Raw genomic sequence first — 15,544 nt, forward strand, 5'->3', positions numbered from 1 at the left:
TACTCTACATATAGGCTCAATCATCTGATCATCTTTGCCTGTTGCTTTTTGAGATTTCAATTAGTAGTTGTTTAGATAAAGTTTTACAGAAGGTCACCTGACCTCAATGTCCAAATAATTAACCAGGAAATGCCAGTTAATGGCTTATGCACTCAGATGACTTTCAGTGTTTGATTCTTCCTTTTCTTCCACCTCCTATTTGTTGCCTTCCTGCCGGTGAGGAGCTGACAGTGATTTGCTTTGCTGGAGTCCCTACCTCACTGTGTTTGCTGGAGGTGCTAGCTGCTGGAATAAATGCCGAGCTGCTCCTCAGGTTACCAGTAACAGCTCTGAAATGCTGTTGAGCTTAATGCTGTTTGGCAGCAGGTTGTTCTGCCACTAAAACTCATCGCTCCCAGCCTTGTTGAAAACTGTTATAAATAGATAAGAGTTCATTAGAGCAGTTGTTGCATTGTGTTGTGCACTTCTCCCAGTCTCTGGAAATCACAGTCCTGTTAATAAGATTAACTTCTCTGAAGCAAAAACAACTTTAAAAAACCCCTCAAACTATGAACGTCAATGAGCCTTAATAAACTCATCTTGGGTATTTGGGTCTTTTTATTTACTTCAGGGATTGGAACATAAAGATAGGTCTTTTCAGATTTTGGTTTTTAAGATGGACTTCAAATAAAGTCTTGGGCAGTTTGTTTCAGTGGCAGTAACTTACAAAAATGAAGTGTAGGTTAAAGGGCATGTCTAATGTTTTACAATGTTATCAAACTATCTGCCTTTTTTTAAAGTTGTAGACTGGTGTAACTCTTGAGCCTTGTGTTCCTTCTGTTTAATGAAGCACAGCTTCAGTCATTGAAATACCATGTGGCAGAGAACAGCTTTAAAAAAATACAAGGTTTCAAATGGAAGCTACTCTGCTTCCAGCTTGATTTCTAACAACAGCAAGACATTTCTTAAAATGTCAATCAAGTATACATTACTTAATGACCACCTAGAAAAGGAAAAATTTTCCTCATCATCTTAAGTACTCAGTTTGGAAATCTTGAAAGGTTGCTTTGTTGTACTGAGTTGATATGTTTACTAACAAGATCTATCGAAAAGGAAATATTAAAATAATATAAACCAACCATGTAGTACCTGTTAGGACTGAAGTGTGTTGGTGCTTTTGAGGTGTTCTAGTGGTTTAGAGTTTTAACAACCTTAAAATGAGATTTTCTCTCTTTGCCTTCTAAGACTGAAATATTTGTAATATTTTTTTCTAAAAAAATATTTTAAAACATTTTTTTTCCTTCTAAAAAAAGTTAATCTTTCCTGATAATGAAATGAGATGAGGAACACCTCTCTGTTTCTTTTGGAGCAAGAACTTAAATTTGGTGTACAATTTGCTTAACATTCTCACCACCTAAAGAAAGATCTCGCTTATGCTTTTTGAAAATTCAGCTATGTTTAAGATTTTGTCAGAGGCTTAGAACATCATGCTGTACAAGCTCGGCACATCTGTGCTAGGCAACTTTGTTGCCTGCACTGACTCTCTTCCATCTCCTCCCCGGTGGCTGAGTGTGCTCTAGCCTTATGGTGCAAGGTCTAGGAAGGACTTCACTTGGGCTGTCTCCTGCAGGCTGGTGTGACCCAAGTAGGACCATGGGAGTAGGGGAAATATGTTCACGTATATGCATCATTCTTCTTTACCAATGCGGACTCACCACTGTGCTTTCACAGTGGTGGCAGCAGCTGTACGGCTCATAGGAAGTTGTAGCATAGCGGTGGTTGCTAGAATAGTCAATATATTATTCAATTTGAAAAAAATTCCACCAAACCTGCAAGCAAGTTCAAAGAAGACTAGAAGGGCCGAGTACTTCTGCAGACAGATGAAGTTTGTAGTTGGGGATTTAGACACAAGGGGAAACTGAGTAACAGCCAAACAGCTAATGTTCCTATTTATGGCCTCTGAAGGGTTTAAATAGTCGGTCATAAGCTACTTTCTTAGAATCTCGCTTTTAGTTTAAGACATTTTCTTCGCTGTTAATCTGATAGACCGTCATAGTATTAATGAGTAGCTGTAGATAGCAGATGATCCTTTCTCATATCTTGTCTGAAATAGTGAGTTGAATGGGGAAGTTTATCAAACACTTAATTCTTCAGAGAAAAGCTGCGAAAATCCATGTTGTAATAAATAATAATTAAAAACACAATTTCTTTGAACATACAGTCCTATAAAACAAACACAGAAATAAAGAAAATAAAATTCTTGGTATTTGTGCAGTGTAATAGTAGCCAATATCACTTTTCTTTAAAAGCAGTCTTTATTACTAAGCTTTTGATGCCGTTAAGCAATTGGGGTTTTTTGGTCTTATATGCTATTTGAATTATTCAGCTTTACTCTGGAACACAGCTTTTTTTGTTTTGTTTAAATGTGTATATAGTGGGTTAGATTCTTCTGTAAAGATATAACATTTTGTACAGTGGAAAAAGGCCTGAATCTGGCAACAGGCACTTTGCAGGGTGCAGGTTAAAGGACTATTTCCTAATGTAAAGCTACTTTGAGTATGGCTGGGCCAACTGTTTGAAACACAAGCGTACAAAGTACACTGACAAAGGGGACGAGGCACAGTCAAATTGTGTTTATTGGACTCTGCCCAGACATAATTTACTGCTCTTAACCAGTGCTTCATCAGCTGGTCATTCAGTCTGATTCCTGTAAGCCTGAAAAAGTAACTGCTGAGCAGGTCCGTATTATGCTGCTACACTGATAAGCTGATGTGCACAGTCCCTCTTCCAGCCCCGGGAATAGTCCTCCTGAATCCCTGCTGGTAAGGGAAGTGAAAAGACCAGGACCGTGGAAAACCAGTGTGTTGTATAAGAAAGGGCTGGAGAGGTCAAAGGAAGGGGAAAACAGGATTTAATATTTCAAATAAAGACTCGCTTAGTGGTTGGATTTATATTTAAGATATTCTGACAGGTGATAAACTCATCTAGAAATCCTGTCAGTGTGTGGCAGGGGGGACACCAACATGATCTGTCAACTTTTATTTCCTCTTTTTTGGAGGGGGGAAGGAGAGTCCTAGTCTTAATCATCCTCTTTGAAAGAAGGAAATTCCTGCTAAAATGTTTTTTCAGGACCTTTTGCCCAGTGTAATATTAACTGCCTCAAGTAATAGAGATTTCACCACTTCTCCTGAGAGACTGTTTTTCAGCAAAATGGCTCTTTGGATGGACAGTGTTCTCTTTACTCATTCAGGGGGAGTCGTATTTCCGCTTGCTATTCTTGAGAAGGTTTGGGGGTGTAATTTGTCAAGGATGTCAGCCTTAGATAGATGTCCTTTTGTTCAGACATTTTTCCTCAAGTACCAAAACATAAGTAGATAAGCGTTTGCTAGATGCCTCTATATATATATCCCTCCCTTCCCATCTAGTGTATGTACAAAGTCGCGCTTTGTGCGCAAAATGCACAAAGTATTACAGGATTTGAGGGTGGTTTGATTTTCAAAAGTTTTTGCAGAGTTGGAAAAGGTAATTTCTGTCAATGCAGGTTGGGAAGGATAACCTTGTTTTCTCCTTTGCATTTGCACAATGATTTTGTAAGTTGAATTACAAGGTTTCAGGCACACACGGCTGTTTAAGTTTGTAAAATATTTTTTAAAAAGTTAATTTAAATCTGGTTAAAGTTGTGACATTGAGAATTAAATATTGAGCAACTTAATCTGAAATTTGGTCTTTGTGAATGCAAAGATGGATATTTGACATGTGCTTATTTTTTTAATGTCCCTACGGGATAAAGAAGATTATAATAATGTCATTCATTCTTTTCCAGATGGGAATGACAGGTAACACTAGTCCCTTTGGGCAGCCCTTCAGTCAAACTGGGGGGCAGCAGATGGGAGCTACAGGAGTGAATCCTCAGTTACCAAACAAGCCAGGCATGGCGAATAGTTTGTCTCCCTTTCCTGCCGACATCAAGAGTACTCCCGTCACCAGTGTGCCAAATATGGTGAGTTGTACCTGCCTGTTCCTGTTATTCATTATGTCTTGATAGTGCATTCTGAATTTTATGGTGATGAGCCTTCTGTAACATTACTGGACTACTTCTACATGGTCATTTAAACATCAGAGTTGTCCTATGGTTCCTCACTACTGCTCTGCAGTGCATGTAGAAAGTTTGTGTACTTTTTTGTGTAGTAATTCAACTTTCTAAGCAATGACAATGTTTTATTATAAGAATTGCATTACATCCTTTTGTTCTGTCTGGTACCTTTAGTTCCAAACCAGATGAAAATGTCTTCTCTGTAAGTGCATTTGTAGGCTTAAATTCCTAAATCAACTGGAATGTATTGGATACATCATCAGCTTCCTGAAACTAAATAGTACCTTTTGTATCCTTTGAATCTGACATGGTAAACACCACATGCTTCTCAGTTTATATTGTGCATGAATTGCAGCTCACAAGCTTGTGAGAATAGTTCTTGTTAGGATACCTTACCCAAGGTTGTAGTATTTTGTTCACTAGTGTTTTCATTATAAAGTGAAATTAAATATTCCCATTTGTCTCAGTACATCTCCATATTAATCAAACTGCTTGTGTTGTTTCTATGGAAACTTCAGCTTGTTGCATTTTAGATTCTTATACATGATAGCAGTTACTATAGAAACTTGTAAAACCTTCCATAAGATGCAGATTGCTTATTTTTTAACTAGAAAACCAGCTATTTTTTTGGCACAAGCAATACTTGTCCTTCCATCAGTGAGTTTCACTATCACTGATCACTAATAAGGCTATATATGAGAGGGAACAGGATGTAATAAACTTCCTCTTTTCTCCTGATTTTAGAGGACCACTTCCTAATTTTCATTTAGTTACACCATGAAGTTTTTGTTGTAATACCATCTGCCATTTACTGCTTATGAGTATGGAAAGGAGCTGGTGACTAGGATTAAGACCATGTTCAGAATGTCACTCGCACTCATGCAGAATATTTGTAAAAGATGATTGGCTGCATGACTATTCTAATTGTGTTCTTAAAATACTTGGATCAGGTGTAAAGCAAATGAATTATTGCCCTGAATCTGCAGAGAACCTGCAGATCTGCCCGAAGTGCTGTATTCATCTCAGGGACTGGATGATTCTGAAGCCTAATTTTGCACTCATTTAAAAGTCGGGTTTTGGGAAACCTAAATCTTAATGCACTTGCTTACTAGTATAGGATATATTGGTAGATATTCAGGTAGAATAAAAAAGGCATTTGTCATCAACGTTTGCGTAGTAGTGGGGGAGGAAGTAAAAGAAAAAACTTTCAGTTTCCTTTCGCCCATCTTGTCCAAGAGACAGGAGAGAGTAAGGGAAAATTACTTTCCCAGTACTATCAATTGCAGTTTCTTTAAAATGTCAAAAATATCAGTTGTCTTCTGAGATGACAAAACCATCTTCCTTTGTTTCTTAGGTGCCAAAAGCTTTGTATGTCCAATATATCTCTTTCTTCCTTGGACCAGTGCAGAGAGTAATAGCCGTTTCAGCCAGTAGACATCTGTACTGTCGGGCCAAAAGGTCTCAGCCCTGCTTAAGGATCATGTGGTGGTTAGAGTTTGATTGCAGTCTGACAGGGGTGGGAACTTTCATCTTTAAAACCTGAACTTTCCATCTAAACTTTTTTTATTGCAATACCAAAAATTTTAAAGGAAATGTCAGACTTGTTAAATTTTAACCTTTACTTGGCAGCAGTGGGTAAGGCGATGTAATTATTTGGTAATAGTACATACATGGCTGTATGCTATTCCTTCCACAGGGACTTCGCTTTATTCAAGCTGCAATGTGAACGGTGCCCTCTGAAAGAGAATATAGTCAACATTTTGTTCTATTTTTGCTGCTAAGTGTGTAGCTGTGGGCCATGTTGACTGTATGTGGTAATACATTTCACCCAGCCAGTCTTTTCCAAATGGTCTTTTCTGTGGCAATTGTCACTGGAGCAGGCGTATACTTTGGATCAGTTAATTTTCACAGTGCCTTTCTGAGATGAAGATGTCTCGCCCAGTTTTAAAAATGAGGCTGAGACACAGAGAGAGTAGGACTGGAAGAATCTGCTGACTCTGAACTTCGGATTTGTAGACTGTGGCTTGCTAAAGCCTTCCACATTTCATAGGTTAAGACGTTATCTAAGGGTAAAATAACATTCACATCGGTTAGATATGTGCTCCCATAACTTGTGGAAGTGATGTCTGTGTCACACTGGGCAACTAAAATACAACCCAAATGGCACTTGTGAAAAGCTGCTTGTGTCAGAGGCAGCTCCCCAGAGCAGAGTTGCGGTTTGAACTATTACGCCATGCTTTATTGCTGCAATCCCTTTGGCGTTTGCTATGTCCTGTGATGCTTTAGGATCCTAGAGATGACAGTTTGATTTAATGTGTTTGGCCTTGCGCGTAGTCTGCTGGGGAGAAGGTCTGTCCGGTTTCCTGAAGGAGGCAGGAGTGAAGTGGAAAAGGGTATAGCATTATGTTACCGTCTGTCAAAAACGAACATGAGGAAGATCAGCTCAGACTCCATTGACTTACAGCAAGCAAAAGACCAACTACATCTTTTTAAAAAGACTTCCAGGGGGTTTTGTGAGATGATTGGAACAACATATCTTGCTAAACCATCCCTCAATACTATCGTTATCTTAAAGGACCCCGAAAATACTCTTCCATGTGAGAGACAAACCCATGTGAATGAAAACATGGGTTATATGTGGCATCTCTGAGGCAGGAAACCAGATCCCAGCGTGATGCTAAACACCTTGGTTACCACTAAGGATATCTAAATAAGAGAGGAAATAGAAAGGTTCAGCTGTTGTTTTAAGGCCCCTTGGTCCTGAAAAGCATGACATTTTTTTAAATACTTCTTTCACTCTTTTGTCTTTCTCTGTAACCTTGTGTGTACACTGCAAAAGTAAAGCAAAAGATGAGTATGTTTCTTAACCCACATTATTCTAAGCATTGTTATGTGTGGCACCACTGTCCCAAACACTAACCAGGAGTTTTCCTGCTGCCAGGCATAACCTTCACGCTGGCAGCCAGGATAAATCTCTGCTGCAGCAGTGGGGGTTTTTTAATCCCAATTCAGGCTACCACTCTCCTAAAAACAACACAGTTTCTCTTCCTCCCCTGCCTACCAAATGAAGTGGTTCTCAGAAGCATTAGTTCACTGCATCTTCCAGCCCTTGTTCCAAGCGTGGCCTTACACTAGCACCTGAAAAGCATGCTTGGTTTAATCTAATTAACTGGGAAAGAAGTAACAAACCTTATGGTATTAAAATGATTAAAAGGTCAGCATTAAGGTATTAATTTTCAGTACCATCCGGATGGATTGATTTTTTGATTGTGTTTTCCTAACTATGGATCCGAACAAAATACCAGCTTTTGCTTTGTGTGACTGTTACAGAATACAGTCGGTTTTCCTTACAGAAGGGGCAGCTTGAAGTCTTGAGTGAATGACTTATTTCCAAAAGAAAGATGTTGCTTCTGACATTGGAAGTTTTGGTGACACGCTGTTGAGATTCAGTGTCACTTAAATTGTTCGATGCAGGATTGGCAATGCACTGCTGCGGTGAGATCATGCAAAATCTCTGGACTGTGGAAGTTAGCCACGCTCTGCACTTTAGCACTCAGTGCAGCATGCAGCGTGTATGGGATCCAGGAGCCTCTTGTTTTCAGAGTACCCAGACTTCAGGATGTGCTGTCAGTGGGGGCAACCCTGTGAAGAGTTTTCCATTGAACTTGCTGAAGCTTTGCAGTGTCTGCAGTGCTGCACATTCCAAGGGTGGTGATGGATGGTTTCTTCGTGGGCATACCAGTAAATCTAGTATTTCTACATGGGTTAGGAGTACAGTGTGTGAAGCTTGGCTTCCAGGCACCAGCTTGGTTTCACAGTTAACCTTATGACCAGCAGATGGAGTTGAGAGAATATAACTTTTTGGAAGCTAAGGAAATCGTTTCTCCCTGGTTCACTTGACTTAGAATTGGAGGGGCATATCTTCTCTTGCATTTTTTTATTCTGATCTCTTAGCAAACTACATCTGGGGTGTTCTGTTGTGTTATTCCTTGCTTCTCTGTTTCTTTTTATGACTTTTGGATTTATTTATTAACAGATTTTTGTTGGAAGAGAGGAAAAAACAATGATCTTTAAGGCTGGGGGATAAGGATGTCTTAGGTGTGCCTTGCTGTGGGCCTCCTAGGGAGAGGAAGAAAGCTTTTAAGCTCAGATGTCAAGTTTAATTAGAACTGTAGCTAATTAAAATAAACAACTCTTGTTTTATTATAGAGACTAGAAATAAAAGGCTTTATGAAAAACCTCCATCGATTATGCCCTTACAGCGAGGAGGGCTTGCTTTCTTAACCTTTTAGTGATTTCCCTTCCCCACCCCACCCCTTGCAGCAAACTCAGTCTTCTCTTTCATTGAGGGAAAAGTCTGTGACTGTCACCCCAGAAGCATGCTGTGTGTCTGCTTGCTGCCCTCATCAGCAATCTCCCAGTCTCTGGTGGGCTGTTTGCTCTGCTCACCTTCCCTGTGCCTGCCCTGACCTGCCCTCTGAAAGTTTCTCTTTCCCAGGCATACTTGCTCTTTTTCTTCCTCAAAAAAATCCCACCTGATTTGAAGTGCAGCAGCAGCAGCCTAGCGACCAGCTGGGAAGAGCTCTTGTCCATATTGCCTAGCCATGGTTTTCTAATGGAGAAGATCTTAATAACCTGGAAACAGATCTAACAGATAGCATTCAGTGCCAGAGAAACTGTTATTGTGTCAGGAGCAGAGTAGACAACTCTGTTCCCTTGGTGCAGGAGTTCACCCTGGGAACGTGTATTGCTTCAAGTGGTGGAACATTTTTGGTTTTGCACCATTTGTAAATAATGGTGCCAGGCTGGTAAAAGCAAGCTGAAAAGAGGATCTGTTCTTTCCCAGCACTCTGGCTCATGTTCTGCTTTTCCATCTCACAAATATGAATATACGTGGTAGAGAATATGCATGGCCATTTCTACTCTCTTCCAACAGTTGAGGTGAGGTATTCCATAGCCAGGACTCTTGATAGCAAGGCTTTCCTTCATTTACAAACTTCTCATTTGTCTCTTATTGACAGATTTGCTATTTGGTGTTTTTAATATTGATCATTCCTCGGTCTGTTTTATCACCCAGTAAATCCCGTATAAACTTCTAAAATTTTGTTCAGGTAGTTTTCTGTATGTGAGAGAGGGGCTCTGTTTGCAGATTCCTGTATCAAGTTTTGTCCCTTTTTGTTGCTTTGAAACACTAGTTTGATGTGTGTTTCTTAGCATTTTCTGGTCCTTCAAATTAGAAAGTCAAGGAGATAAAGCTCCCAAAGGGGGTACCTTAAGACAGACACTGATCCAGCCTTGATTCCCAGCAGAGTCAACTGCATAATATTGAGGCATTTGCTGGTTTTAGAAGAAAACTCTTTCAGTGATTAAAAGCCAGGTGCCTGTAATGTAAATGCACATGTGGATGACACATTAAAAATCTCTTGTCACTAGTAAATAACATCACTTTTCTGGTCCAAGATGTCAACAGACTGAGAAAAACCCCATGTATAAAATGTTACCTTCCTTCTGGTTAGGGTAAGGGAAGGTCTATAAAACAAACAGCTGTACCATAATAATAATAATCCTTTGTGGCAGTGGATTCTTAATTATCTCACTAAGGTCCACTGTTGATTACAAACCTGTCTTAAAGAACTAAAAGGCATTTTTTTAAACACAAGATTTGTCCTAATACAGGGATACTAGAAAGTGGCATTCTGTTATCAGGGAGAAGGAAAGAACATGGAAATAAAAAGAAATTATGGAAGAGGAAATATATTTTTAAAACTTACTGCTATATGGAAGGTAGGCTGATACTTGAGTTTTGTATCAGGCTGTTTACCAGTTGAAAGCTTACCAGTGGTACTGCAACTGGTGCCTACTTTTATAAGAAAGGGTACATAGTGTTTGATCCTGATTTTTTTTTTTTTTGTCCTCTTATATCTGACTATTGAAGCATTTATTTCAATTGTGGGAGCAGAAGTGTATGAATTTCCTGCTTTATCAAGAAAATTGTTAGTTGTTCAGGTGAAGCAGCATGAAGCCTCCCACTCGTTCTGGAGTGGAAGGATTTCCGTGGCTGGTAGAGGATTTACATACCTTTGGCGTGAGTGCAGTGCACTAGTATATCCTAGTATATCGCTGGTCTTGCAAACCACTATTCTTAGAAGACAAACTAACAGGAAGAGATTAACTTCCTCAAACAATGAAAAGTTTTGAAAGTGAGGTGGTAGAGAGATCATTCATTATATTTGCAGGTTTAGGACTTCACAAGGTTGAAATAGCAACTAACATAACTGTATAGAGCTTAGGCGATATTCTGAATTCTTTTCTTTTGTGCCTACCTGCAGACGGTCTTACCTGGACTGGGACTGCTTGTTCTTCTAACTGCTGTTACTTCACAATTCTGGTTTTTTCTTACTCAGTCTTCAAGAAATCCCTTTGGGTCAGGGCATTACATCTGTGCTGATACAGCTGTAGTCACAACTGCTAACTAGTAGGGTAGTAACAAAAGGATAACTTTGCCTTCGGAAACAATTCTTTGACTGGGATGAAAACCTCGCTTCCAATAAGATTTTCTTTGGCGTGGTCTCTGTATTTTTCTGCAGATTGGCTGAACTAATTGTTTCCTATTCGTGACCCAGGAATTGTTTCAGCAAAACCTGTCTGCTCATGTGGATTTGTTCACAGGAGAAATGGAAGACTTAATTTCAGCTGCCTGCACTTGGGAGCACAAGTAGATGGATTTCCCTCACCCTCTCTTCTTTTATTGCTCTTTCTCTTGTAAGCTCAAGACAAATGGAGGCAGCAATTCCTCTTTGTTTAAGATTTACTGTATTATCATTGTCAGTGGCAGAGTCCCCACTTCCTTCATCAAATGCCGGACATTTTCTACTTGATCTTGTGTGCTTTGCTCTCCAGAAGAAAGGCTGGGTCCTTAAAACCTGATGTGCAGGTGGCAAAGCTGAGGACAAAGCTTCCTGCTGGAGTAGTGAGAACTTGTGCCAGGGAACCTGTTGTAACCTAAGAAAAATAATTTTGTTGCTGTTATGGGCTCTGTTCTGTAAGCTGTAGAATTTTCTGGGAAGTCCTCCTCAAACGTCAGAAGTAGAGTGGGCTCCAGATGGTCTATTCTGTCACTTAAGGTGATTTTTCCTTAAATGTAGTAAGCAGGCTCTGGTCAGTAGTTCTGTAGACAGCACTGAACTTTTTCCTCCGTTACCTCCCCGATATAATCCTGTTCTTCCTATATTCTATTTATAAGTGGTTTTACTGGCTGGAAATTGGTGAGCTTTTCTGTGGTAACCTGTATTTACAATGCATAATCAGAGTGATTATTGGGACAGTTTCATGTTTGTCCATGAGATTAATTCAGGCTGTGAATCACAGGGATTTAAGCACTTTTGCAGTCCCATATCTCCTCCTGCTAATGGAGTCATTGCAGGCTGTGGATTCGTTTTGATTTTGAAAATCAGGTTTCTACATTTGTAAAATTGAAAAGCTTCTAAATCTGTGTAGAAGAAATTATATGTTAAGCAAACTCTCTCTCCCGCACTGTTATGAGCCATGCCTTAGACTGAAGATCTCTGTGGGTATGCAGGCCCTGTCAGGCAGGGCTCAGGCATTGGTATAGAACTGCATCCATAAAGAATGGATGCTGGAAACAAAATACCTGTGTAATTAACTCTAGTTCACGTCAGTAGACAACATGCAATCCAGATTTAGGTGGCCCTTTCTGGAAGAAAACTGTATAAATCTTACCTTGGAAATTTTCTCTGTAAAAGGAATATCAGTACTTACTTGTGAGAAGAAAGGCTAATTTAGGCTTGGAAAATCAGGTTTGCCTTTTACTGTAATAGATAGAGACAGTCATATAATTTTGACTGTTTTCTCCCATTGGACTCCTCTTCCAGTTGGGGACAAGAAACTAGGATTGAAGTGTCAAAAACCTATACTACGAAAATATAATACTAAACAGACTTGAATTCCCCCTCCAAGTGTGTTAAGAGCTTTTTCCTGTTGGAATTATCTGTCTAATAAACAGAAGATTTTGGATGGCTTGTTACTTGAACAATTGTTTGTAAATGTCTTAACGGAGGAACATGTCAATACATTTTTGCTGTTTGAAGGTTAGAATAGAAATGTTTGTAAACGCTACAGAGACTGGTATAATAATCCTTGTAGCCAGTCATAGCAGAATGCTTGGCAAATAGTCTTGTGATACTCAAATTATTATGCAAGATTAAGATCAGAATTGAGACTTGCAGACATGACGCTGAACTATCTGTTCTCTCAGTCCCAGATGCAAACCCAGGTACAGCAAGTGGGGATAGTACCGACGCAGGCAATGGCAACTGGACCAACAGCAGACCCGGAGAAGCGCAAACTGATCCAGCAGCAGTTGGTTTTGCTGCTTCATGCTCACAAATGTCAGAGGCGTGAGCAAGCAAATGGAGAGGTGCGGGCCTGTGCTCTCCCACACTGTCGAACCATGAAAAACGTCCTCAACCACATGACACACTGTCAAGCTGGGAAGGCCTGTCAAGGTGAGAGCATGTTGCTGAAGCTACTCTTGCAAATGAGCTGTGTAAGGTTTGTTGCATATTTGCCAGCAGTGTTTCTTTTCTTGTCAAGATGATCCCTATACCTGGCACAAATGAGTACCAAAACTGGTTCTTTAATTAAACAGCTGCTCCCTCTTTCATTACCTTTGCTTGGTTTCCATTTCTGATCTCTTCACAGTTGTCAGTTTAGAAAACAGAATGCAGTATTTGCCTTTTAGAAGCAGGATAGTGCCAACAGTAGCCTTGAAAGCCTCTTTTTCACCTCCTCCATTCTATAAAGAAGGTGTAGTATCCGCCATATGTTTCCCTGCAACTCAGTCAGGTAGAGCTTCTTAGGTTTTAGTACTAGTTTCCTTCATTTGTTATGGCATTATTGGTGGGTCCCAAAAAAATTTAGTTCAAAATAAGAAGTTTAAATTTAGCTGTGTTTAGTTAAATATACAGTATTGCTTATAAAGGAGAAAGAATAGAGTTGCTCTAAAATGAGATAACTGAAAACCTGTTAACCAAGAAATTACCTTAATTCTATTGCTTTTTCTTATTACAGTTGCACATTGTGCATCTTCAAGACAAATCATCTCCCACTGGAAGAACTGTACTCGGCACGACTGTCCTGTGTGCCTTCCTTTGAAAAATGCCAGTGACAAAAGAAATCAACAACGTAAGCAGTTATTTTACTGCTGTCACAATGGAATGATACTGTTAAAATAAAGATCAAATGTGCAGTGTAGGAATAAACTTCAACAGTGTCCCAACAAACTTAATAGCTGTTTAATAACCTTGCATAAGGATGAATATACTAATGATTTCTCCTTTCTGATCATTGAATGCAATTCATTACTTAAATATACAGTAGTTGAAAAGGGAAAATTTCAGATCAAGCATGCATCGTTTTTAAAGGGCGTGGCAACTTCTAGCTGGTGTTTTATTGTGAGGCAGGTCGATAGAGTCCAGTTACAGTGCAGTTTTGGATGTAGGTAGGATTTTGGGGAAGATATAAGCTACTTTGTTATTTTTCTTGCTGCTAGAAACAACTTTAATCAACATGCTAGTGATTAAGAATAATCCAAAATGTTTGTTGTGCACAAAAATCTCGTCTGGGTGTCTTAGTCATTAAGTGTATTTAATGCTGGTGTAGACTAGCTGAAGTTCCACAAATCATAGTGGTTTTGCGCGTGCCTATTTTTTATAGTAGCTTAGCTGTTACGATGCTTGAGGGCAGCCAATTTCTAGTGCATTTCTTCCCTCTTGCTCTGAAACAGAAAATTTTGAACTTATGTTGGTAGGTTTGCTTCTCATAAAATCCTTTGAAAACATGCCAAGGTAGAACATTTTACAGCATAGATACAGCAGTTCTAGAAGTCTAAATAGTGTTGTGTCTAAGTATATTTAAATAAGGGTTAAGAAGTGGAAAATAGCTGGAGGACTTGCGAAGCTTGTACATTTGAATTGTGTTGGAAGCATTCTGCTAATTTCCATTTAGGCTGAGACAGCAGTGAGTAATACTAATAAACCTTGGAGGATGGAGAAGAGCTCGGTTAGGTGAGATTAAGGCAGAGGGAAGAGTAGCTGTCCAAATTATCCATTGAGGATGCTCTCATTATAGCTTCAAGATGGTGTTTTTTCCCTCTAAAACTGAAAAAAAATAATATAGAATTATTTCGAGGTAAGGATTTTGTTTTACCAAACTTCTCCTTGGTAAACAAGATACGACTTGTGTGTTAAAAGTAGTAATTTGCTGCAAGTGATTAGTTATGTTTGGCCTTCAAAAAAAGTGTTGAAAGCTTTGCTTTTTAATATGACATGCTCCGTTTGTGCATAACATCCTTATTGCACAGTTGTTATCAAAGTGCTGACAACATCTAGCACAACAGAATTGTTTTTTTAATACAGGCTGCTGTAGAAAAGTAGTTCGTGCAGTATTTGTTTTTACATCATTCGTATAACTCATCAAAAGAGAAGGCACTTGAACAATAATAGTCCTTAAAATGAATTCTGTTATGGGATCAAACAGGATGATGTTTGAATGCAACAGAACTATAACGGATAAGTGTAGAAGTTTGGCTCTGTTGTTACATGCAAGGGAAATAAATATTAAATCTCCTTCTTCTATTCAATTAATCAATAATCCAATGGTAGTAACAATGAAAATTTGCAGCTTAGTATGCTGAGGTGCAAGGTTCTTTGTTCTGAACTGTCTGAGTCATACATGTGACACCTTGTGGTTTGTTTGAAGGTAAAAGATGAACACTAAAAATACCTGTTTAGATATGTTATAAAGGATACCACCTTAAGCATTCAAAAATGTTTGTGAAATGATGTACATTAATATGAGCATTTGAAAGCACTGTGCCTGATCAGGTGAAGACTAACCTAAGCTAGGTTAGTTTAAGACTTGAAGAAAATGTTGGCTCCCTTAGGAATAAATAATGATAGCATCTACTAATTTAGGGGGAGGAGGGGATCTGCGTGTGGCAGAACATGATGAGAACATTTATAAAGGGGAAAAGAAGTGAGAAGTACAGTGACTCCATTACTTTTGTCAGGCTGTCGTCCTTACAGGACAAATGACCGAGCGATGGTCACTAAAGACTTTGAGTCCTAGAATCTTCCTTTCTGTGCTCATGCCTATTTTACCATTATTATTTTGTGTCCCATTGTATCTGTGTTAGGCGTTCCATTGGCTCCTTGAAAGTGTGCTGATCTTTGAGTTCTGCAGTTCAGCACTTCTGAAGCACTGTAGTATGGTGGCTTGCTTCCACCCTTCCTATGTGCAATGGCTCCTGCGCTCTTTGTCACTGTCCCTGCTCCTCAGGGGTTTCCATCTGTGTGCTGCAAAACGTCCTGGGTTTTAAGTTCTTACCATGGAGCTGTTTCTTTACAGGATCTTACTCCATGTTGCTAGTGTTTAGATTCTTTGCAAGGAACA

At 39.3% G+C, this 15,544-nt stretch overlaps 1 protein-coding gene across 12 annotated transcripts in view; it reads left to right on the forward strand.

Moving 5' to 3' along the window:
- The window catches only part of CREBBP (CREB binding lysine acetyltransferase), a 95,166-nt gene that overhangs the window by 32,586 nt on the left and 47,036 nt on the right, over window positions 1-15,544 (forward strand). For all 12 annotated transcript variants that reach the window (XM_075106050.1, XM_075106038.1, XM_075106041.1 and 9 more), the window contains 3 exons: window positions 3,803-3,979; window positions 12,348-12,597; window positions 13,163-13,276. In XM_075106050.1, coding sequence (XP_074962151.1) covers window positions 3,803-3,979; window positions 12,348-12,597; window positions 13,163-13,276 — 541 coding nt within the window. The remainder of the gene's footprint in view (window positions 1-3,802; window positions 3,980-12,347; window positions 12,598-13,162; window positions 13,277-15,544) is intronic.

The sequence above is a fragment of the Phalacrocorax aristotelis genome, chromosome 10 (genome assembly GCF_949628215.1).
Source record: "Phalacrocorax aristotelis chromosome 10, bGulAri2.1, whole genome shotgun sequence".
NCBI classification, from domain to species: Eukaryota; Metazoa; Chordata; class Aves; order Suliformes; family Phalacrocoracidae; genus Phalacrocorax; species Phalacrocorax aristotelis.